This window comes from Dipodomys spectabilis, unplaced genomic scaffold, assembly GCF_019054845.1.
Source record: "Dipodomys spectabilis isolate Male_0828 unplaced genomic scaffold, ASM1905484v1 ptg000231l, whole genome shotgun sequence".
Lineage (NCBI taxonomy): Eukaryota > Metazoa > Chordata > Mammalia > Rodentia > Heteromyidae > Dipodomys > Dipodomys spectabilis.
The window spans coordinates 961,870-984,786 of NW_024870908.1; the positions used below are offsets into that span (position 1 = coordinate 961,870).

Here is a 22,917-nt window from a genome sequence, read left to right on the forward strand (position 1 = left end):
CCTTCCATCTACTCATCCATCCACCCACCATCCATCATCCATCAACTTACCCACCCCAACTCAGCCATCACCCATCCATCATCCATCTATATCCATCCATATCCATCTTCCATCCATCCATCCACCTACCCCACTCATCCATCCACCCATCCTTCTATCTATCCATCGCTCACCATCCATCCATCATCTATCCATTCATCCACTCACCATCCGTCCATCTATCCATCCATCTCTCATCCATCGTCCATCTATTCATCCATCCATCCACTCATCATCTGTCCATCCATTCATCCTTCCATCCTCCACGCATCTCTCCATTATCCATCCATCCACCTTCCTACCTCTCCATTCCTCCATCTACACCCGACAGTAGACTATTCAGAGTCCCACGTCAGACTCTGAGGATTTGGTGGTAAATGAGAACGGCAGCATCGCTTACTCATGACCTCTGACCTCCTAACTGAAGGCAGGAGCCTTGCTGTGGAAATGCTCGGGTGTCTCTGCGTGTCCCCGGAAGGTCTCCCACTCTTCCCGCAGGCTTCCTGCCGACTGTGTCCGCGGCCCCTTCCTTTTCCTGCTTTAAAGGGCTGATTAAAGGCAGTGGGAGAATCCCAAGTCTGCGCCCCCAGCCCTGGTGTTGGGAAAGTGCAGGCCTCGGGTGATAGCGTGTCTCCCTGCGCCCCTGCAGGCCGACTTCGCCATCGAGGCCTTGGCCAAGGCCACCTACGAGCGGCTTTTCCGCTGGATACTCACCCGCGTGAACAAAGCCCTGGACAAGACCCATCGGCAGGGGGCGTCCTTCCTGGGGATCCTGGACATTGCTGGATTTGAGATCTTCGAGGTACAGTGTGGTGGGATTGTGGCAGCCATGCCTCGGTCCCCGGGGGCCTCGACTTTCCCGTGAAGAAATGATTATTTTGGAGGAAGGCCATTGGAGGAGATACAGCTGTTTAGTGAAGACAGAAGCTTGGGGAATATAGAGACAGAAAGCCAAGGGGAAATATGCTGGTTTGTGCAGTGGAATAACCAGGAGTACAGCTGCATCCGCTGGGCAGGGCCTGCCTGCCTGCCATACTGGCTTCCATTCTCCAGCAGGTTCCCTCCTCATGGTGGCAAGATGGCTGCCACAGCTCCACGCAATCTTCTCTCAGCAACTAGAGCAGAGAGGAAGACATCCCACTTCCTATTTCTGAGTCCCACCCAGAATCTTGGAGTCAGGCCGATACGGACCCCACGTGAACCTGAGTTGAGCCCCATGATTGCCCTCCAGCCAGGCACTGTTTTCAGACCCAGTGAAGGATTTCACATGGTGTGGACATCGTTGCGGGAGGCAGTTCAGAGGGAGGAGGAAGGGGGAGGGGGAGGACGGGAGGGAGAGATAGAGAAAGAGAGAGAGAGGTATCTTTAAGGTTTAAAGATACACAGAAGACATCTGCTACAGACAGTCTGGGCCTGAGCCTCAGTTTCCCCAGCTGTGTGGCGGCCGTAGATGAATGTCGCAGGTAGGAGTGATAAGCCTCCTCAAACGCAGATGCAGGAGGGCCACGCAGCGCAGGTTGTCCCCTCTGCTAACCCCAGGGCCTCCCTGGGTGCTGAGTGGCAGGGACAAGGTCTCTCTTCAGGGAAGACCTCGGAGGGAGGGGGCGGAGGAGGGGCGCCGCCCTCTGACGTCACCGCCCCTCCCCCCACGCGCAGGTGAACTCCTTCGAGCAGCTGTGCATCAACTACACCAACGAGAAGCTGCAGCAGCTATTCAACCACACCATGTTCATCCTGGAGCAGGAGGAGTACCAGCGCGAGGGCATCGAGTGGAACTTCATCGACTTCGGCCTGGACCTGCAGCCCTGCATCGAGCTCATCGAGCGCCCGGTGAGGGGCCCCGCCCGCTCCCCTAGGCCTCAGGCCGTGCTTTGCTCTGGGGCATGCTAGTAAAGGCCCCCGGGAGGTAAGGATGCTCTGTGAGACCCGGACACCAGGGGGCGATAGAGGACATGTCTTTTACGGTGCTGGCCTCCTATTGGCCAGGGGGTAATTGGAGGATGGATTGGGAGGAGGCGGCAGAAATCCATCCTGAGAGCTAGGCGCCTACAGACATGGATCGGGGGGTTGGGGGTGGGGTGGGGGGGTGCCTTGCTCTCCCTGGCGAGCTGGGGCGACCCCACATCTAACTGGCCCCGCCCACCTCGGTGTCCATCCTCAGAACAACCCTCCGGGCGTGCTGGCCCTGCTGGATGAAGAGTGCTGGTTCCCCAAAGCCACAGACAAGTCCTTCGTGGAGAAGCTGTGTTCCGAGCAGGGCAACCACCCCAAGTTCCAGAAGCCCAAACAACTCAAGGACAAGACGGAATTCTCCATCATCCACTACGCGGGGAAGGTATGAGGGCGGGGCCGGGGCTCGCTCCCTCCTGGGGTGAGGGGACCCAGGCAGACCCCACACAGCCCCCCCTAGCCATGTACCAAGCAGATCCCAACCCTATCCCACATACGGCCTCCACGCGTGTAACTTCTCTTTATGGCTGCCAGACTGGCGGACCAGCCCTGGGGTCTAACAAAAATCCGGGGTTAGGGATGTGGCTCAGTGGTGGAGCGCTCGCCCAGCATGCATGAAGCCCTGGGTTCGATTCCTCAGCACCACACACACAGAAAAAGCCAGAAGTGGTGCTGTGGCTCAAGTCGTTGACTGCTCGCCTTGAGCAAAAGCTCAGGGACAGTGCTCAGGCCCTGAGTTCAAGCACCAGGACTGGCCAAAACCCCCAAAACTCTGCCATTGCCGGCAGGCTCCAGCGAGGGGGGCCTGTGGGAGACGCGGCCCCATTGCTGTCCTCACCCTCATTGTCACGTCGTGGCTGCCCGTGTGCAAACCTTGGCTTAGGGCTCCTAGGTAGGCCTAGCCATTGCCATAACAACCAACATCCCATAATCCAGCCCCCTTCCTGAGCCGTATTTGCTGCTGCCCTACTGTGTGCAGGGCCAGTCTTTCTTGGTGTATGGGTTGGCCCAACGTGGCAGCCATGATGTCACTTCCTGGGCCATCTCAGGAGCCCGGGGAGGGAGATGGGTGGACTTGGGCTGCGTTCCCTCACCTGCGGGCTGCTCCTCGGCAGGTGGACTACAACGCCAGCGCCTGGCTGACGAAGAACATGGACCCCCTGAACGACAACGTGACCTCCCTGCTCAACGCCTCCTCGGACAAGTTTGTGGCTGACCTGTGGAAGGACGGTGAGTCCACAGGCGGTGGAGATCTGGAGATGGTGGGTCGGGCGATCTCGGGCTACCTCCAAGATGAGGCTGCTCGCGGCCACCCCCCCCCCCCGCCTTGTCCCCTGCTGGCATTGGTCAGCAGAAGAGAGCAGAGGGGGCAGGCAACTTGGGGGTCCCCTGCAGGCTATGTCCTCGCCCACCACCCTCCTATCTGGGTCCTCTGGCCGGGGGCAGGGGTGCGGGTTCCCCCGGTCAGGGCAGAGACCAGAGGCGAGCACCGCCTTTCCCCCACCCCCCCCCCCCCCGTGCCCACAGTGGACCGCATCGTGGGCCTGGACCAGATGGCCAAGATGACCGAGAGCTCCCTGCCCAGCGCCTCCAAGACGAAGAAGGGCATGTTCCGCACGGTGGGCCAGCTGTACAAGGAGCAGCTGGGCAAGCTGATGACCACGCTGCGCAACACCACGCCCAACTTCGTGCGCTGCATCATCCCCAACCACGAGAAGCGGGTGAGCCCCGCGTGGCCACCAGGGGGCGCCCTCAGGGAAGGGACCCCGGGGAAGGGAGCTAGCAGGGGAGAGGCGCCTGCCCCCCCCCGCCCACTCCAAGAGCCTCAGCTGCCGTGGGTGGAAAGATGCCCGGATGTGGGGTCCTCCTTTTCTCCTCGCGTCCAGTCAGTGCTTACAGGGCAGCTCCCGGAGCCGCAGGGCTGGGCCACAGTGTGGAAGGGGGAAGGGAGGGGGGAATGCTAGGCACAGATACGGCGTGAGGCGGGGATCGCATTGCTGAGAGCGAGTGGGCAGGCAGGGTGGGAACGTGGGGTTCCTTCCGTGCTGACTAGCGCTCAGCAGTCCGAAGAAGCCATCAGCGGAGCTGAAGCTGGAATGCGTGATGATCGCATGTACGATTTAACCAGTCAAGGGGCAGGGGTGGGACTGGAGAGAGACCGGGCAGGAGGCCGCCGCGGCTGTCCAGGTGGGGGAGGCGGGCGGCCGCGGAAGGAGGGAGACTCTGGTGATGACGACCATGGAGGGGGGGGAGAGGTGGAAGGGAAGGGCTGTAGAATGGATGATGGGCAGGGAGGGAAGGCGGAGAGCGCGAAGCAGCGGCCCTGGGTGCTATCCAGGGGACGCTAATGTACCAAGTCTGTAGACAGCAAAGGACAAATAGCGCCAAGGAAAGCCAGGCGTGGGAGCCCAGACCTGAAATCACAGGACTTGGGAGGCTGGGGCAGGAGGATCGAAAGTCAGAGGCCAGCCTGGACTACGCAGTGAGATTTTGTCTCAAATATGTAATTTTTAAAAAGTAGAGGATGGGCCGGGGTGCAGCGGCTCACGCCTGCCCTCCTAGCTGCTCAGAAGGCTGAGATCTGAGGATCACAGCTCGAAACCAGCCTGGGCAGAGAAGTCCTCGTGAGAGAGACTCTTACCTCCAGCGAACCACTCAAAAACCCAAAGTGGCGCCGTGGCTCAAAGTGGTAGAGTGCTAGCTCAGGGACAGCGCCCAGGCCCTGAGTTCAAGCCCCACGACCCACAGAAAGGAAGGGGATGGGAAACCAGACCCCAAACTGAGCCCTGTGAGCCCCGAGGGTGCCCCCACCCCGCCTTGCCCCGCCGGGCCTGGCCCGGTGAATGGGGCTGGGGCTGATGGCTCCGGGCGCGGTGGTCACGGCCATCCTCTGTCGGCGCAGTCGGGCAAGCTGGACGCGTTCCTGGTGCTGGAGCAGCTGCGCTGCAATGGCGTGCTGGAGGGCATTCGCATCTGCCGCCAGGGCTTCCCCAACAGGATCGTCTTCCAGGAGTTCCGCCAGCGGTAGGTGGCCCAGGCCGGGGCTGGGCGCCGAGGGCCGGGGCTGGGCGCCGAGGGCCGGGGCGGGCCCCGCAGCATTGCTGGGGCGCTGGGGTGACTGCTGTCCTCTATTCCAAGCTATGAGATCCTGGCAGCCAACGCCATCCCCAAAGGCTTCATGGATGGGAAACAGGCCTGCATTCTCATGGTAAGCTCAGTCTTGGCCTCCCCCTCTCCCCTAGCCATCCAGCCTCAGCCCTCACTGCCCTCCGGGGTGGGAGACGCCTCACTAGCCACCACAGGGCCCAGCTGGACAGACACGGGAGCTCTCCTCCCGCCCGCCCGCCCTCCCTCCCCGCAGATCAAAGCCCTGGAGCTCGACCCCAACCTGTACAGGATCGGGCAGAGCAAGATCTTCTTCCGCACCGGCGTCCTGGCCCACCTGGAGGAGGAGCGGGACCTGAAGATCACCGACGTCATCATGGCCTTCCAGGCCATGTGTCGGGGCTACCTGGCCAGAAAGTAAAGATGGCCGCCTCCCGGGATGGTCAGGGGTGGATCTGGGGAGCTCTGGGTTCTCATGGTGGACTCTGCTTGCTGGCTTCCACGATTCAGCCCTCCCCTGGCCCGCTTCCCACCTCCAGCGTCACTGGGGCCCTTCTAATCTTGACGTGGCCAAGATGGCAGCCGCCAAGATGGCGTCCATGGCCAAGATTGATGGCGGTCGTCACCATGCTATGCTTTCTCCCACCCAGTCGCCCTTGCGTGGCCGAGTGCTGGCTTGGTTGGAGATTTCTCAAAGACAACCAAGAGGAGAATGGATGTGTCAGGGACTCCCATAGGGCAGAGGCAGGCTGGGTTGGTTTCCTGGGGGTGCTTGTCTGGCCGTGAGTCTGGGGTCCCCCTGGATCATTGAGAAAGGCAGTGAAGCTCGTGCCGATGCTCAAGAGAGCGCCGGGTGGGAGGGGTGTGTAGGGAGGTCCCACATGGCTGGGGTGGGGGGGACAGTGAGGCCCAGGGGAGGCCCGTCCCTGGAGGCCGCCTCCCTCCCCGCAGGGCCTTCACCAAGCGGCAGCAGCAGCTGACGGCCATGAGGGTGATCCAGCGGAACTGCGCAGCCTACCTCAAGCTGCGCAACTGGCAGTGGTGGAGGCTCTTCACCAAGGTGGGCGCTCACCCCTCTCCCCGGAGGCCGCCCGCCCCAGCCCCCCGGCACCCCCTGGCATGCCCCCCGCCCCGCTGGCCCTGCGGCGGCACTGGCGATGGGCTATGAGGCCCCGAGTGGGCTCAGTGGCCGCATTGGGCCCGCCCCTTCCACGCCTTCCCCTGGGACCAGCCTTTCTCTCCCAGCCTCTACTGACTCCGCTCCCGTGCGCCCCGCCTGTGCCAGGCGCTGGGAATGCAGCTGTGACTGCGCCCCCTGCTGCCCACTTTGTGAATGTCCCCGCTGACCAGGAGGCCTGCCCAGGGCCAGCCAGGCACAGACACAGATAGATACGCCCAGGCCATGAAGGGGCCCGCTCTGTGGAAATGTCCACCTTCTTGACCCGACATCTGAAAATCTATACCAGGAAAATCACCTGACCATGCCGGCACCAGTGGCTTACGCCTATAATCCTAGCTACTCAGGAGGCTGAGATCTGTGGATCATGGTTCAAAGCCAGCCCGGGCAGGAAAATCCATGAGATTCCTATCTCCAATTAATCACATACGCCTGAAGTGGCGCTGTGGCTCCAGTAGTAGAGCGCTCGCCTTGAGCGAAAGGAGCTCTCGAGCAGTGGCCAGGCCCTGAGTTCAAGCCCCAGGACTGGCCAAAACAATTAAAAAAAAAAAAAAAAACATACACATAAAAGGCAAAAGGTAAGAATGGTGACCAGTAGGCCCAGGCCCGGCCCCGGCCCGCACAGATGACCGCAGGAGAGCCTCTCAGCGCCGCTCCTGTTTGGGCATATGTGTTGTGGTTTGCCCTGTGCACATGCCTGGACACTTGGCGACCTCTCTGGTCCCCCACCCTTGGAGGCCGGCCGCACCCTTCACTCTGGCTGCGAGCCAGTGAATCCCGTGGGCGCTGGGGCTGCGTGTGAGCAGAGCGTGTCCGCGTCCGTGTGCAGGTGAAGCCGCTGCTGCAGGTGACGCGGCAGGAGGAGGAGATGCAGGCCAAGGAGGACGAGCTGCAGAAGACCAAGGAGCGCCAGCAGAAGGCGGAGAGCGAGCTCAAGGAGCTGGAGCAGAAGCACACGCAGGTGCGGCGGGCGCGGCTGGGACTACAGGGTGGCGGCCGAACACTAGGCCACAGACAGAAGAGGGGGGCCTCTCACCGGCTCTCTCCCACCCACCCCCCTGCAGCTGGCCGAGGAGAAGAACCTACTTCAGGAGCAGCTGCAGGCGGAGACGGAGCTGTACGCCGAGGCGGAGGAGATGCGGGTGCGACTGGCGGCCAAGAAGCAGGAGCTGGAGGAGATCCTGCACGAGATGGAGGCCCGCCTGGAGGAAGAGGAGGACCGGGGCCAGCAGCTGCAGGCCGAGAGGAAGAAGATGGCACAGCAGATGCTAGTAAGGCCGCCCAGGGAAGGAGCGAGCCCTGGTTGCCTCAGCTCGCTCTGCGCTCTGTGTGCGGGCACTCACTCATGCGTCAGCTAGTGCTGTGTAACAAAACAGCCCGAATGGAAATAATACTTAGCTGACCTAATGAGAGCTTGGGAAAGCTTAGCTGGGTGGCGTTGGCTCAGGGTGGCATGCACACCTGCCGAGAGGCTGCTGGGGTGCTTCAGGGCCAGGTGGCAGGCTGAACCCCCCTCTCCCAGAACCACCACCGTGCCAATTATCCTACATTACAGATGAGGAGACCGAGAATGCCACTAAGCGACCCTTGAGAGGGAGATGGTGGGGGCTGGGGTCCCTGGTGTTTGTGGGTATCTGAATTCACCTGGGGTTTCTCCCCCTCCCCGCCCCCCAGGACCTGGAGGAGCAGCTGGAGGAGGAGGAGGCCGCCCGGCAGAAGCTGCAGCTGGAGAAGGTCACGGCCGAGGCCAAGATCAAGAAGCTGGAGGACGACATCCTGGTCATGGACGACCAGAACAACAAACTCTCCAAGGTGGGCTTCCCGTGGGGCACCCCTACCCCCGCCCCCGCCCCTGGGCCGGGCCCCGCATGACGCTCAGGGAGGGCGGTGTGCAGAGGCCTCAACGAGGGGCGGGCTGGGATCTCCCACCGGCCCTCACCACGGCCCCGGGGTTCTGAAGATGTGTGGCCTTGGGGAGGAGGGGAGGCCTCGAAGGGAGGCTTTCCTGGAGGAGGCTGGCATCTGAGCCGAGGAAGAACAGAGACATGGGAATACAAGAGCAGAGTCATCTTGACTGGCCCGCTGTGCAAAGGCCCCAGGGCAGAGACTCACTGGCGTGGGGTAGCACTGGAAAGACGGTCCCTTGAGCGGGAGGGAGCAGGAGGGACGAGAGGACAAGCGGTCGGTGCGACAAGACGCCTCTCTGGCGTTTCAGACGCCAGGTCCTTCGTACCTCTGCTGCGAGCCTTTGTCCATTCAGGTAGAAGTCATTACACATGCATAGAAAACGCCAACACCGCTGCTTCCTGTCTCCCTCTCCACTCCCCATAAACACAGGAGCGGAAGCTTCTGGAAGAAAGGATCAGCGACTTGACTACCAACCTCGCGGAGGAGGAAGAGAAGGCCAAGAACCTCACGAAACTGAAGAACAAGCATGAGTCCATGATCTCAGAACTGGAGGGTGAGCCAGGCAGTCCCAGGCACCCAGGAGGCTGAGAAGTAGAGGATCTGGGGTGGAGGCCACAGGGCCAGCGGAGTCGGGTAGGGTGGGGTGTGTGGATTAGGGTGGGTCAGGCACTGGGGCCGGGCTGGAAGGCGCCCACATTTCCCCCCCCCCCCCCGTCTCCCCCCGCCCGACCCCTGCCCGCCCGCGTCCTGATGGGCCCGCTGGCCGTGTTGCAGTGCGGCTGAAGAAGGAGGAGAAGAGCAGGCAGGAGCTGGAGAAGCTGAAGAGGAAGCTGGAGGGCGACGCCAGTGACTTCCACGAGCAGATCGCGGAGCTGCAGGCGCAGATCGCAGAGCTCAGGGCACAGCTGGCCAAGAAGGAGGAGGAGCTGCAGGCCGCGCTGGCCAGGTACCGCTGCAGGGCGCCCTGGCAGAGCTGCAACCCCACCCCGTCCTCCCACCCTCCCACCCTCCCATGATCCCACCATCGCTGGCTCCCACCATTGATGGGGCCTGGGCCTGTCCACTGCCCAGTCTTGCTCTTTCTGTCTTGCTGCTGTCCACTCACTGGCACAGTGCCCACCTGGCCCTGGCTCATGCCCGTGCCAGCTCTCTCCCGTGTGAGGAGGGCTCAGGCCTCTGCCTTCTGCCTTTGGCCATTCCACCATCCAGTCACCGCCCCTCTGGGCAGGGTGCCACGCTCCCCCCCACAAAGGGCCTGGCATGGAAGGCCGGGGTGTGGCCTCTAGAGAGGAGGGAGGAAGCCCAGAGCACTGTCTTAGTCACGAAGCATCGCGAGGGGCCGGGGCGTGGCTCGCTGGGCGCACACAGGGCCCTGGGTTCAATCCTCAGCCCTGCCAAACACGTGTATGAGGGAAAGAAAGTGTGTGTGTGTTTGCATGGCATACGTGTGCCAGTACTGGGCATTATCCTTTAGTGTTTTTGCTCTACCCCTTGAGCCACAGCTCCACTTCTGGCTTTGTTTTTTCTGGTTAATTGGAGATAAGAGCCTCGTGGACTTTTCTTCCTGGGCTGGCTTTGAACCATGATTCTCAGATCTCAGCCTCTGGTAGCTAGGATTATGGGTGCAAGCCACCAAACTCTGGGCCTGGGCACTCAGCTCTTCAGCTCAAGGTGAGCGCTCTACCACTTGAGCCACGGCGCCTCTTTCTGGTTTTCTGGTGGTTCACTGAAGAATCTCAAGGACTTTTCTGCCTGGGCTGGCTTTGACCCGTGATCCTCAGATCTCAGCCTCCTGAGTAGCTAGGATGACAGGCCTGAGCCACTGGTGCCCAGCTTTTATTTTTCTTTCTGAGACAGGATATCACTGTGTAGTCCAGGCTGGCATGGAAGACCCTCCTGCCTCAGCCTCCCGAGTGCTGGGATTACAGGCGCGCACAACCACTCCCACTGCGACCTGCTCTTACCACTCTTGTTCCACATGAAGCTGCTCACCCCCCCCCCCCTCATGTCCTGGGGATGTGTAGGAGATGTTGCCCTACCCCTCGGGTCTTAGCCCTGTCCCCCCCCCCTCTTCCCGGCAGGCTGGATGACGAAATTGCGCAGAAGAACAACGCTCTGAAGAAGATCCGGGAGCTGGAGGGCCACATCTCAGACCTGCAGGAGGACCTGGACTCGGAGCGCGCGGCGCGGAACAAGGCCGAGAAGCAGAAGCGAGACCTGGGTGAGGAGCTGGAGGCCCTCAAGACGGAGCTGGAGGACACGCTGGACAGCACGGCCACCCAGCAGGAACTCAGGTGCGGGTCCGGCGCGAGCCCCCACAATGGGACTGTGGCTGGACGGGGGAAGAGGCGCTCGGCTCTGGATCCTAGGTTCAGCCTGAGTGTCAGCCCCTGGTTTCTTGTCATCAAGGGCCAAGCGGGAGCAGGAGGTGACGGTGCTGAAGAAGGCTCTGGACGAGGAGACGCGGTCCCACGAGGCGCAGGTGCAGGAGATGAGGCAGAAGCACACGCAGGCGGTGGAGGAGCTCACCGAGCAGCTGGAGCAGTTCAAGAGGGTATGTGGTGGGCGAGTGTCCTGCCTGGAGGGGCCTGGGGCCACCCCTTCGAGAATGCACCCAAGCCCGACGTGCTGTCACACCCCAAACTTGGCGTGCACATGTGGAAAATTCCACGCCTGCTCCCATGTGATGCGTCAGTCAGGTGCACTGAAGATAGAGTTGGGTACAGTAGCACCTGCCTGTAGTCCCAGCCACTTGAGTCGTGGTGATCAGGAGCCTCATAGAGTTCACAGAAAGCCTGGGCAAACAAAGTAGCCAAGACTTCATCTCTGCTAGTGAAAAGCTAGGGGTAGTGGTGCGTGCCTCTGCCATCCTGGCGACTGGCAAAGGGCAAATAGGAGGATCACAGTCCTGGCCTGGCCTTGGTGCGGTGGCTCCCATGTCCCCACCGTGCGGCCTGGGGTCCCTTTCGGGGCTCTGGGACACCCCCCTCTCTCTGTGGAAATAGCCCCCACTTGAGCCACAACCCCGCTTCGTAGTTGGGACTTGTGATGGGGTCTCCAGGCTGGCCTCAGGCTGTCATCATCCCAGCCTCTGCCTGGCGGGTAGCTGGGGTTCCAGGGGTGCCCCACCGTGCCCAGTGACCTGACCGCTGGTGCCTGGCTTGGTGTGGACCCGAGGAGACGGGGTGGCAGTTTGTCAGCCCGTGCATTTGGAGAACAGCACCCCAGAAGTGTTGCCCGGGGGCGTGTGTGTCCCCCGCTGCCCCCCATGTCCTTCCAGGTCCCCCAGCTGCAGAGCCGGGCAGCACAGCCCTAGGGAGGAGGGAGGAGCAGAGGGGGGAAGGGAAGGGAGGCCGCCAACCTCCCATACCCCCCCCCCCGTGCTGCCCCAGGCCAAGGCGAATCTGGACAAGAGCAAGCAGACGCTGGAGAAGGAGAACGCGGACCTGGCCGGGGAGCTGCGGGTCCTGGGCCAGGCCAAGCAGGAGGTGGAGCACAAGCGCAAGAAGCTGGAGGCGCAGCTGCAGGAGCTGCAGTCCAGGTGCAGCGATGGGGAGCGCGCCCGGGCCGAGCTCAGCGACCAGGCCCACAAGCTGCAGGTGAGCGCCCCCTAGCGGCCGCCGCCCTTCCCGATCCGTGGAGCCCTGGAACCGCCCATCCGCCTGCCCGCTCTCCCGTCCCGCCTGACACGCGCTGTCCCGGCCCTGATGCCGGCCAGGTGGGCGACGCCTGCCTAACTCATCACCTATCGTGCGGTTACTCTGGAAGGGGAAGGCGTGTACTGTCCGTGGGATGCGGGAGCCTGGGAGCGTAAAGGGAAGAATCTGCCGGGCAGAGGGCAGCCTGCGCGCAGGTGCAGTGGTCAGAGACGGCTGCTGGACATGAAGGGGCGGGTTGCCAGGGAAAACATACGGGGGGGGGGGGGCCCTGTGGCTGCATAAGGAACGGCCTTCGAGCCCCATGATTGGGTGACGGGAAGCCAGCGGAGGGTTTCAAGCTGAGGTCTGTCTTACTGGGGTTCCACCCGCCTGGCCTCATGTTCTCAGCATGTCACCCCGTGCTTGGCATGTGTGTGGTGGGAGCGCAGGGCCGGGAAGGGGGAAGGAAGGAAGGAGGGAGGGAGGAAGGAAGGAAGGAAGGAAGGAGGGAGGGAGGGAGGGGGGAAGGAAGGAAGGAAGGAGGGAAGGAGGAAGGAAGGAAGGAAGGAGGGAAGGAAGGAAGGAAGGTAGGAAGGTAGGTTCTTCGCGCTTGCAGTGAGCAGATGGTGGTTTATTACCCACCATCACTCACAGCCTTGCCGCAAGTGTGTGTCGGGGGCTGGGGTGGGGGCCGCTGTGCGGCAGAGGCTGCGTCTTAGGCTGCGGGGTGCGGGTGGAAGGGCATCTGCGAGTCCCTCACATGATCCTCCGCACCGCGTCTCAGCACAAGGCTCAGCCCCACTGCTGGGATCCAGGCCCAGTCAATCCAGCTGGGGCTCGCAGTGCAGCAGAGGGTGTGTGTGACAGGGCATCATCCCTCGGGGTTGGCGTCTTCTCCCACCCCGGCCCCCGCAGGTGCTGACCTATGAAGGCGCGGAGGGCTTGTCTGGCTTAGTGAGGGCCCTGCTTTAGATGCTTCCGCTCACGGGGTCTCCCTCACCCTCAGAATGAAGTAGAGAGCGTCACGAGCCTGCTCAACGAGGCGGAGGGCAAGGCCATCAAGCTGGCCAAGGACGTGGCCTCCCTAGGGTCCCAGCTGCAGGACACGCAGGTGAGCTGCTCCACATCCTCGGGGTGGGGGGGTGGGCAGGTCCCGGGGCCCCGGCTGGGGCAGTTCCCTGGAACCTCCACGCCGGCCCCCCATAGGAGCTGCTCCAAGAAGAAACGCGCCAGAAGCTCAACGTGTCCACCAAGCTGCGGCAGCTGGAGGATGAGCGCAACAGCTTGCAGGAGCAGCTGGACGAGGAGACCGAGGCCAGGCAGAACCTGGAGCGCCACGTGTCCTCGCTGAACGTGCAGGTGCGCCCCCTGCTGGCGGGACCCCGCGATGACCACGCCCGTCTCTGCTTCTCCCCCTGGGTGAGCTGGGAGGGGGCGGGGCGGGCCTCCACCCTCACCCCCACTGGGCCTCTCTCTCCCCTCTCAGCTCTCGGACTCCAAGAAGAAGCTGCAGGACCTGGCCAGCACCGTGGAGGCCATGGAGGAGGGCAAGAAGCGCTTCCAGAAGGAGATCGAGGGCCTCACGCAGCAGTACGAGGAGAAGGCGGCGGCTTACGACAAACTGGAAAAAACCAAGAACAGACTTCAGCAGGAGCTGGACGACCTGGCGGTGGACCTGGACAACCAGAGGCAGCTGGTGTCCAACCTGGAGAAGAAGCAGAAGAAGTTTGACCAGGTGGGAGCTGGGGGGGGGGGGGCTGCATTCCACCCCATGGCAACACCCCTAGACTTTTCTAGACCCCAGCGCCGTGGGGGCCCCCGGAAAACCAATGCCACCTTAGTTTCTCACCCCAGGAGGAAGGGAGGCAGCGGGTCACACTCAAAGCCGACGGCCTCTAGCCTGTGTTTCCCTGGCCGTTCATTATGTTAAATCTCAAGCCCAGCTAAGTAGAACCAGCACAGGGGAAGCCTCGAGCAGCGGCCACCTGACCCCACCACGGACGGAACTCCATGCCTGCCCAGGAGGCAGAGCCCAGCTAGCCACATGGTTTTATCTTGTGGGTGCATTTCCCTCCCTCCGCATCTCAACGTGAGGGACTGACCAGAGTTCAAGACCTCCTTTGGTAGGCAGGTGTGGTAGGTGGTGTATATCTGTAATCTCAGCACTCACTCTGGAGGCTGAGGCATGAGGATTGGAGTTGGAGGCCGGTTTGGTTTCCAGTGAATATTTGTCACAGAAGGTAATGGTCCCGAGAGGTGGGGATGTGGCCAGGCACCTCTGAGGCCTCTGTGCATCATGTTGCAGTTGTTAGCCGAGGAGAAGAACATCTCTTCCAAATACGCGGATGAGAGGGACCGAGCGGAGGCCGAAGCCAGGGAGAAGGAAACCAAGGCTCTGTCCCTGGCCCGGGCCCTCGAAGAGGCCCTGGAGGCCAAGGAGGAGCTGGAGAGGACCAACAAAATGCTCAAAGCCGAGATGGAAGACCTGGTCAGCTCCAAGGACGACGTGGGCAAGAACGTAAGTCGCTGGCTGGCGGGTGGAGGCTGCCGGGCCTCCACTCGGGGGACGAGGCCTCACACTGCGGGGGGCGGGGGGCGCCCACAGGTGCATGAGCTGGAGAAGTCCAAGCGTGCCCTGGAGACGCAGATGGAGGAGATGCGGACCCAGCTGGAGGAGCTGGAGGACGAGCTGCAGGCCACGGAGGACGCCAAGCTGCGGCTGGAGGTCAACATGCAGGCCCTCAAGGGCCAGTTCGAGCGGGACCTGCAGGCGCGGGACGAGCAGAATGAGGAGAAGCGGCGGCAGCTGCAGCGGCAGGTGAGCGCGGGCTCGGTCCTGGCACCTCTCCCCCAGCTGGGGCTCCGTGGCGATCTCCCCCGTGGGTGGCTCAGGGCGGCCCGGCAGCTCTGCCCGTTCCCCCACTCAGCTGCACGAGTTGGAGACGGAGCTGGAGGACGAGCGGAAACAGCGCACCCTGGCGGCGGCGGCCAGGAAGAAGCTGGAGGGCGACCTGAAGGACCTGGAGCTGCAGGCCGACTCGGCCATCAAGGGGCGGGAGGAGGCCATCAAGCAGCTCCGCAAACTGCAGGTGCGTGGCCCACGGTGGGCGGACGCGGGGCGGCCTCGATCCCAGGCCGCCACAGGGAGGGCTCTGGGCGCTCAGGCCCGCCCCAGGTTGGGTGGTGACTTTCCACCGTGCGGCCGTGGGCGGGTGCCACGGTCAGGCACTGGACGCGGTGGCGGAGGACTGGGCCTTGTAAAGACCCCTTGGCGTGTCCGCCGTGTGTCCCGCGCAGGCTCAGATGAAGGACTTCCAGCGAGAGCTGGAGGACGCGCGGGCCTCCAGGGACGAGATCTTCGCCACAGCCAAGGAGAACGAGAAGAAGGCCAAGAGCCTGGAGGCCGACCTCATGCAGCTCCAGGAGGTAGCGCACCCCCCAATGCCATGGTCCCCCCGGAGCAGGCCAAGGGGGGAGGGGCCTCCCCAGAGCCTTCCTGAGCCCAGGGGAACCTGCATGTCCAGGTCTCTAGAGACTGCAGGGGGGTGCAGGGTTGGGGTGTCGGGGCCCCCCTCCATGGGGCACAGCCAGCCGTCTCCTCCGCCACAGGACCTGGCGGCGGCCGAGCGCGCGCGGAAGCAGGCTGACCTGGAGAAGGAGGAGCTGGCCGAGGAGCTGGCCAGCAGCCTATCTGGAAGGTATGGGGGGTGCAGGGGACCGGGCGACAGCTTGTGGGGTGCATGTGAACCCCAGGTGGGTGCTGATGGCCAACCGAGCTCCCTCACCAGGTGTAGGGACAGACCCCCGGTGAGCCACGGGTCACCAGGCGTAGGGACAGACCCCCGGTGAGGGACGGGTCCTGCTTGGAGGCGCGGCCACTCCCATTCACTCAGAATAAGTAGTGTTGGGGGCAGGAGAGGAGCTGGTCCCCGCTCGGTCCTGGGCTCCTCTTGCTAGTGGGGACCTTGGGTGAGGCGTCTGAGCCTCTCCACAATTAGAACGAGGCCAATCGGAGGAGGCAGGGCGTCCAGCGGTGGGGGGGGGACACCAAGCTGGCCGCGTCCCCCAGGAACACGCTGCAGGATGAGAAGCGCCGCTTGGAGGCCCGGATCGCGCAGCTGGAGGAGGAGCTGGAGGAGGAGCAGGGCAACATGGAGGCCATGAGCGACCGCGTCCGCAAGGCCACCCAGCAGGTGACGCCTCCGGCCCGGGAGAAGGCGTCCCGGCTCTGTCCTGGCTCTGTCCTGTGGCCAGCTCTGGGAGGAGGGGGGAGGCCTGAAGTTAGAGACCCAGGGCCTTGGCATGCTCCCTCCCCTGTTCCTCGCCCCCTCCTAAGCAAGGCTGGCACAGTCAGTGAACGGTCACGGAAGCCAGGTGTGGTGGCACACCCCTGTAATCCCAGTTACCCAGGAGGTGGAGACAGGACGATTGTGAGTTCGATGCCAGTCCGGGCAAAGGGCACGGCGTGGGCGTTTCGGAAGAGCTGAGATCCCAGCACAGGCAGCTACAGGAGCGGGAGGAGGCTGAGGCGCCGGCCCCTCGCTGACCGCCCCTCGCGCCCCCCACGCAGGCTGAGCAGCTCAACAACGAACTGGCCACGGAGCGCAGCGCGGCCCAGAAGAATGAGAGCGCGCGGCAGCAGCTGGAGCGGCAGAACAAGGAGCTGCGCGGGAAGCTGCAGGAGATGGAGGGTGCCGTCAAGTCCAAGTTCAAGTCCACCATCGCCGCCCTGGAGGCCAAGGTGGCGCAGCTGGAGGAGCAGGTGGAGCAGGAGGCCAGGTGAGCGGTGCGTGGCTTTGTTCCCGCCACCCAGCACACGCACGCCGTCACACACACACCCATGACACACCCATGACCGGCACACTGCAAGCAGCTGACCTAGGTATATTTTTTTGCAAGCCTAGGCAACAGTTAGGGAGACCCTATGTCACATACAAGCTGGACCTGGTGGTGCCTACTCGTAGCTTCCACGACTTGGGAGGTGGAGATAGGAGGATCACAAGCCAAGGCCAGTGGGGTCAAAGAGTAAGGCACTGTCTGAATAAAACACACTAGAAGCAAGAAGATCGGGGCTTGGCTCAGGTGGCAGAGCTCTGACCTACCAAGTGTTAGTCCCCAGTACTGGAAAAAAAAAAATGTATTATGTTCGCTTCAGTGGTTTCACATTTTCATCCTTTCAAAAATAAAGCCGTAGCCGGTGTTATGCCACAGGCACACGCCTGTAGATCTAGCTCCTCAGGAAACTGAGATCTGAGGATCACAGTTCAAAGCCAGCCCGGGCAGGAAATTCCATGAGACTCTCATCTCCAATGAACCACCAGAAAACCGAAAGTGGGACTGTGGCTCAAAATGGTAGCGAGAATGCTCAGGGCACAGCGCAGGTCCCGAGGTCAGGCCACACAACCGACAAAAACAAAACACAAATGATAAAAGATACAGTGCTAGGAAAGTCCAGGTTGGAACTAAAGGAAGAGCAGAGAAAATAAGAACATACAATTTTCCACAGAACCGGGTCGAGGATCATAGCATAGAATGTCTGCTGGATGAGCTCATACAGTCGCTGAACGACTGTGCGCATTATGAATCCTTAGTAGAAGTCATTTCCAAAAGACTTAAGTTGATTTGTTACTCATGCTTTTCATAAAATAAGGAAAAAATTTTAGTTAAAAAAACAAATGAAGGGCCTGGCGCTGGTGGCTCACGCCTGTAATCCTAGCTACTCAGGAGGCTGAGATCCGAGGATCATGGTTCAAAGCCAGCCCGGGCAGGAGAGACCGTGAGACTCCTATCTCCAATAACCACCAGAAAACCGGAAGTGGCGCTGTAGCTCAAGTGGTAGAGCGCTCGCCTTGAACTGAAGAGCTGAGGGACAGCGCCCAGGCCCAGAGTTCAAGCCCCACGACCGACAAAAAAAAAATGAAGCCCATACTATAGCCACCCTCCTCCCATCATTGCTGTTTTTGATGGAGGTAGAGGGGTTTGAACTTTGGGGCCTTGTACTCATGAGACAAGTGCTCTGTCACTTAGGCCATACTGTCAGCCCAAGTCATGGGGCTTGAACCCAGGGCCTGGACGCTGTAGCTGAGCTTTTGTGCTCAAGGCTAGTGCTCTACCACTTAGCCACATCTCCAGTTTGTTTATTGGCGGTTTACTGGAAATGAAAGTCTCAAGGACTTTCCTGCCTGGGCTGGCTTTGAACTGCGATCCTCAGATCTCAGCCTCCTGAGTAGCTGGGATGACAGGCGTGAGCCGCCAGCACCAGCCCTTCAGCTCAAGGCTAGCGCGCTACCACTTGAGCCACTTCTGGCTTTTTCTGCTTATGTGGTGCTGAGGAATCGAACCCAGGGCCCCATGCATGCAAGGCAAGCGCTCTACCACTGAGCCACCTTCCCAGCCCCAGGGTCTTGTGTTAGCCCCTGGGCCAGCCAGGACTGTGATGCCATTTACACTTACCATGTGGATGGGATGACGGTGTGTGCCACCGTGTCGGCTTGTTAAGACAGGGCGCTCACTCTAAAAGATACACACATTCATAGACATGAACATACAAGCACACATAGAACGTGACTCTAACTCTAGAACTATTTAGGAATAATAAGAGGGCATGTAACTGTGAAACACACTGCAATTATGTGTGCGCATGAAGATGTCCTAAACGGTCTCCCACCACAGAGCGTTCTGGCGGAGCTGGCCTTGGGGTGCGTCCCGCCCTGGGCACAGGGTTGGCGCTCACAGAAGCGCCTCCCTTTTCTGGCTGTGTGCAGGGAGAAGCAGGCGGCTGCCAAGGCGCTGAAGCAGAAGGAGAAGAAGCTGAAGGAGGTGCTGCTGCAGGTGGAGGATGAGCACAAGATGGCGGAGCAGTACAAGGAGCAGGTAGCCCGGCCCGGCCCGCGCCTCACGCCTCGCCCGCCTGCCCGGCCCCTCCGTGCCCGCTGAGCCTCCGACTTGTCCTGCACAGGCAGAAAAAGGCAACACCAAGGTCAAGCAACTCAAGAGGCAGCTGGAGGAGGCGGAGGAGGAGTCCCAGCGCATCAACGCCAACCGCAGGAAGCTGCAGCGGGAGCTGGACGAGGCCACCGAGAGCAACGAGGCCATGGGCCGGGAGATGAGCGCGCTCAAGAGCAAGCTCAGGTGAGGGCCTGCCGCCCCGACCAGCCCCGCGCCCCCACCCGCCCACCCCGCCGGGGGACGGGAGGAGAAAGGAGATGGGGAGAGAAAGGGAGAGGAGGAGGAGTAAAAGGAAGATGAGGGAGGAGGAGAAATAAAAGGATAAGAAGAGAGGAGGAGGTCGGGGGAGGAGCAGAAGAGTGGAGGAGGAAGGGGAGGAGGAAGATGAGCAGGATGATGAGGGAGGAGAGTGTAGAGGGGAAAGGATGAGGGGCTGGAAGAGGAGGGAGATGAGGATGAGTAAAAGGAAGATGAGGGACAGGGCAGGAGGAAGTAGGGGGAAGGGAAGATGGGGAGCAGCTGCGAGGGGAAGAAGTGGAGGAGAAGAGGATGAGTAAAAGGAGATGGAAGAGAGGAGGTGGAGGAGGGAGATGAAGGGGAGGAAGATAGGGGAAGGAAGGTGGAAGTGTAGGAGAGGAGGAGGGAGGGGAGGAGGGAGGAGAGGAGGAGGGAGGAGAGGAGGAGGGAGGGGAGGGAGGGGAGGAGGGAGGGGAGGAGGGAGGAGAGGAGGGAGGAGAGGAGGAGGGAGGAGAGGAGGAGGGAGGGGAGGAGGGAGGGGAGAAGGAGAGGAGGGAGGGGAGGAGGGAGGAGAGGAGGAGGGAGGGGAGCAGGGTCTTCCATCTTGAGATCTTTCCATCATGGGACCCTGCACAGCTCCCGCCCTCTCCCCTTCAACATGGCTGAGTTTCTGGAAGGCTCTCTGCCCTGCTCTGGGTCTCCCGCGGGTTCTTGCCAGCCACATGCACATCCACGGATCCGGATCCGCTCACCGCACGCACCAGCTCAGCTCCAAACGCTTCTGTCCTCTCCTCTCCTCTGTCCAGTCCGGTATCTTTCCAGAACTAACCATGCCTGCCCTTCGCACTCAGGTCCGCGCACCCACCCTAACGCCGGCCCAGGCGCGCGGTCCCCGCTCCCCGCCTGGGAACCGGAATGCCGCGGCCAGCAGGAGCTAACTGCCCGCACGCCGGGCTCCGGGGCGCCTCTGCCCGGGCCGCACAGCTACGCTGCTGGGGAGGGTACCCTGCTTTCCTTCAGAACACTGCGTGAGAATCCAGCCACCGCTGCCACCCCGGTCCACGCGGCCCCCCAGGCCTCAGCCTCCCTGCACCCCACAGCCGACCATCAAGGCAACCGTCCCTCCACCCCAAGCCCTGCCGTTAGCTACTCCAGCGCGGCCGGCTGGGAGCTCAGGGCCCGGCCTCCGCCTGGGCCTCCGCACTCCCTAAGTGACTCCACACTTCCACCCTCGCTTCCTTCTCTGCCACCGTCCTCGCTTCCTTCTCTGCCACCGTCCCTTGTCCCTGGCCTCCACGTCACCAGGCCCATGCTGCCATCCATCCCTCTACCCACAAGCCTCAGGGGGTCTGTCTGTCCAGCCTGCTCTCTTACACCGGCACTAAAGATGGCTTTGAAATGAACCATTTTATGACCGTTTGCGCCCAGCATTTACACCAGCCTTGCCTTGAACTCACAGATCGAGACAAAATTAAATATGCTTGAAAGAGTACAACGCTGACCTCTTGCTAGTACTGCCCCCCACCCCTGCAATTGGGACTAGGGCTCAAAGAGAAGGCCCACGTGATCAGCAGATACTGCCGTGGTTAAGAGACGGTGGAGGGAGCCCATCCCGTGCTGCACGGCCTAGCCGGGCAATGGGCAGGAAGCCATGCAAAGTGGTTTTGGGGGACAGCCTGGGACTGGGGACACGGAGCCCCGTGGAGGAGGGGGGCAGTGTGGCTCCCCCTGGCAGCTCCAGCTCTGAGGGGTCCAGGGAGGGCAGCTGTGCTCCCCTATGGACCCCAAGTGTGTGCCAGGGCCTGGATACTGCCCCCTCTCCCCACGGGCCTGCCCCATCTAGACAGACCCCCTGCGCCAGGTCGCGCAGATGCAGGCTGAGGCGCCGCCGCCCCTCGCTGCAGAGTGGGGCGAAGCTGCTCCTCGGCGGCAAGGCCTTGTGGAGCAGGTTTCTGTCTGTCGGGGAAGCTGCCCTTCGCCCGGGCGCCAGGTTCAGGAAGGATGCCCGGCGCAGGCGGGGCTGAGCTCGGCCCGGGGGGTGATGTCAATGCCTTTGCTGTTACTGCGGCCGCGGTGACGGCGCAGGCATGTCTCTCTCTGTTTCAGAGGGCCCCTCCCACAGGAAACCTCGCAGTGACCCAGCAGGTACCCCGCTCCCGCGCTCGGCCCGTGTGTCACACTCTCTGCGCCCTTTCTGCCCAGCACACCCTTCCTTCCAGTCCTTGCAGATTCCCCGCCCAGCAAAAATCGAAGGGCTCAGACATTTCGTTCAAAACAGTGGGGCCTTGCCACATCCCCACCCCGTCCTGCGGACGTCTGTCGGCAGGGCATGTGTCACTTAGATTTCTTTTTTCCTTACCTTTACGCTGAAGTCACTCCTCCACGGTCAGGATGCCGGGCGGCGCCGCTGCCTCGTGCAGGGTGAAGAAATCCACGTGATAAACGCGACAGGCCCGCACTGTCTGTTCTGCAGACTGGGCGTGGCTTCTGCCCAGCTGGTCTGGGTCTGACCCCAGCCCACAGCCTGGCCTCCCACAGCTCCGCCTCCACCGCTGCGCTGAGCACCTGAGCACGTGGTGCACGTGCGTGGGGACTGGCCACGCCCCCGCTCCGGGCCTGCATGCACTCGGGGGAGTGGGCACCCAGGGCCCTGCTCAACGGGGCGCAGAGGCCTCTGCTTCTCTGGGCTCTTGGGAACTTGTCTGTGCCTATAAAGGGCTTGAGTTCTCTCTTAGGCTCGGAGAGGCCAATGAGCCCTTGTCTGGGTCTGTGTTTCTTTTGGAGGCTCCGCTTGGCTACTGCTACCAAATACTTAAAGCCGGGTCAGCTTTTGCCAGGAGCTTGTGAGTGGGCTGGCGGGGGGCACTAGGGTAGCCCCCCTGCCAACTTGGCCGAGCTGGTCTGTTGCTGCCGTGGCCCACCGTGCCTCAGACAAGCGACTCAAGATGGAACACAAAATTCTCCAGGGCCAGACCCTCTTCAGGCGGCCTCTGGAGGGGCTCTTCTTGTAACCCAGCTGGATTTAAACTAGCCCAGGAAAGGCCTGAAGCCAGGACAGATCTGCTGCTGAGATCAGAGGCCAGGAGATCCCTCAGCTCTTCTGACAAGCCAGCACAGTGCCAAGAGGCAGTGCCCCCTTCCTCTGCCTTGGCAAGCCTACCCACTTCAGATGGGGTGGGGGGGTCCTGTGACCCCACCCACAAGGGTGGCTGATGTTCATTTCCACACCTCAGACTTCTAGAACCTTTTCTCAGTGCTGGAAAGAAAGGGGTGGAGAGTTCCTTTCCTAATGGAGCAGAAGTCTAGGCGGCTCCCCATGCATCTGGGGGCAGGGGTATGTGTGCTTATATCGGGAATGGCTACAACTTTTAAGTATTTATTCCTGATTGCTGTACAGGCTCCTAGTGGGGCCCCCTTCTCAGAGATCAGGAAATCTCTGGGTCTTGCTTACACCTCTGGTTTTACCTGTCTGAGCTGTTCCTTTGATTGGAGGGTCTGTCTATGGGTGAGCTCATCTCCTGGCTTCTCGGCCCAGTCTTCCTGCACTGGAGTGGGCGCTTAGATGGCCTAGAAGGAGTGAAGGCTTGTCCTCTGACTTGGGTCAAATGGGGCCTGATGGACAGAGTCACAGGCTATGTTCAACCGTAAAATTCCACTGAAGTTCCCAACAGAGAGGCTAGTGCCCAGTAGATCCGCTTCTGACCCCTCCTGCCCACGTCTCCCTCCCACCCACCTTCCCATGTTTAGCCCTTCCTGTGAAGGCAGGATGGGCCTGGATAACAGAGCGAGATGGGCAAAGGCCTGAGGAGACAGGGGCAGCGAGGACAGAGCCGTGTCTACCTGCTGGCGCTACGAGCACCTTGCATTAAGATGTAATTTACCAGCCGGCACCAGCAGCTCATGTCTGTAATCTGT

At 61.6% G+C, this 22,917-nt stretch overlaps 2 protein-coding genes across 4 annotated transcripts in view; one reads left to right on the forward strand and one right to left on the reverse strand.

Moving 5' to 3' along the window:
* Myh11 (myosin heavy chain 11) overlaps window positions 1–22,917 on the forward strand; it is a 65,561-nt gene that overhangs the window by 41,216 nt on the left and 1,428 nt on the right. For 2 of the 3 annotated variants that reach the window (XM_042698190.1, XM_042698191.1), the window contains 29 exons: window positions 689–841; window positions 1,696–1,869; window positions 2,201–2,374; window positions 3,105–3,219; window positions 3,517–3,710; window positions 4,892–5,013; window positions 5,128–5,197; window positions 5,351–5,511; window positions 6,046–6,154; window positions 7,101–7,232; window positions 7,336–7,542; window positions 7,946–8,083; window positions 8,609–8,732; window positions 8,954–9,125; window positions 10,261–10,473; window positions 10,589–10,733; window positions 11,572–11,778; window positions 12,824–12,928; window positions 13,024–13,176; window positions 13,304–13,552; window positions 14,123–14,335; window positions 14,423–14,635; window positions 14,745–14,906; window positions 15,115–15,243; window positions 15,427–15,515; window positions 15,887–16,010; window positions 16,388–16,596; window positions 18,582–18,690; window positions 18,776–18,948. In XM_042698190.1, the coding sequence (XP_042554124.1) occupies window positions 689–841; window positions 1,696–1,869; window positions 2,201–2,374; window positions 3,105–3,219; window positions 3,517–3,710; window positions 4,892–5,013; window positions 5,128–5,197; window positions 5,351–5,511; window positions 6,046–6,154; window positions 7,101–7,232; window positions 7,336–7,542; window positions 7,946–8,083; window positions 8,609–8,732; window positions 8,954–9,125; window positions 10,261–10,473; window positions 10,589–10,733; window positions 11,572–11,778; window positions 12,824–12,928; window positions 13,024–13,176; window positions 13,304–13,552; window positions 14,123–14,335; window positions 14,423–14,635; window positions 14,745–14,906; window positions 15,115–15,243; window positions 15,427–15,515; window positions 15,887–16,010; window positions 16,388–16,596; window positions 18,582–18,690; window positions 18,776–18,948 (4,538 nt within the window). Of the gene's footprint in view, window positions 1–688; window positions 842–1,695; window positions 1,870–2,200; window positions 2,375–3,104; window positions 3,220–3,516; window positions 3,711–4,891; window positions 5,014–5,127; window positions 5,198–5,350; window positions 5,512–6,045; window positions 6,155–7,100; window positions 7,233–7,335; window positions 7,543–7,945; window positions 8,084–8,608; window positions 8,733–8,953; window positions 9,126–10,260; window positions 10,474–10,588; window positions 10,734–11,571; window positions 11,779–12,823; window positions 12,929–13,023; window positions 13,177–13,303; window positions 13,553–14,122; window positions 14,336–14,422; window positions 14,636–14,744; window positions 14,907–15,114; window positions 15,244–15,426; window positions 15,516–15,886; window positions 16,011–16,387; window positions 16,597–18,581; window positions 18,691–18,775; window positions 18,949–21,108; window positions 21,149–22,917 lie in introns of those variants that run through there. The other variant, XM_042698192.1, reaches the window with a different exon arrangement.
* Window positions 13,351–22,917, reverse strand: part of Nde1 (nudE neurodevelopment protein 1) — a 31,405-nt gene continuing 21,838 nt past the window's right edge. Inside the window, exon 8 of the mRNA XM_042698196.1 lies at window positions 13,351–13,438. Within this exon, the coding sequence (XP_042554130.1) occupies window positions 13,429–13,438 (10 nt within the window). The 3' untranslated portion in view covers window positions 13,351–13,428. The remainder of the gene's footprint in view (window positions 13,439–22,917) is intronic.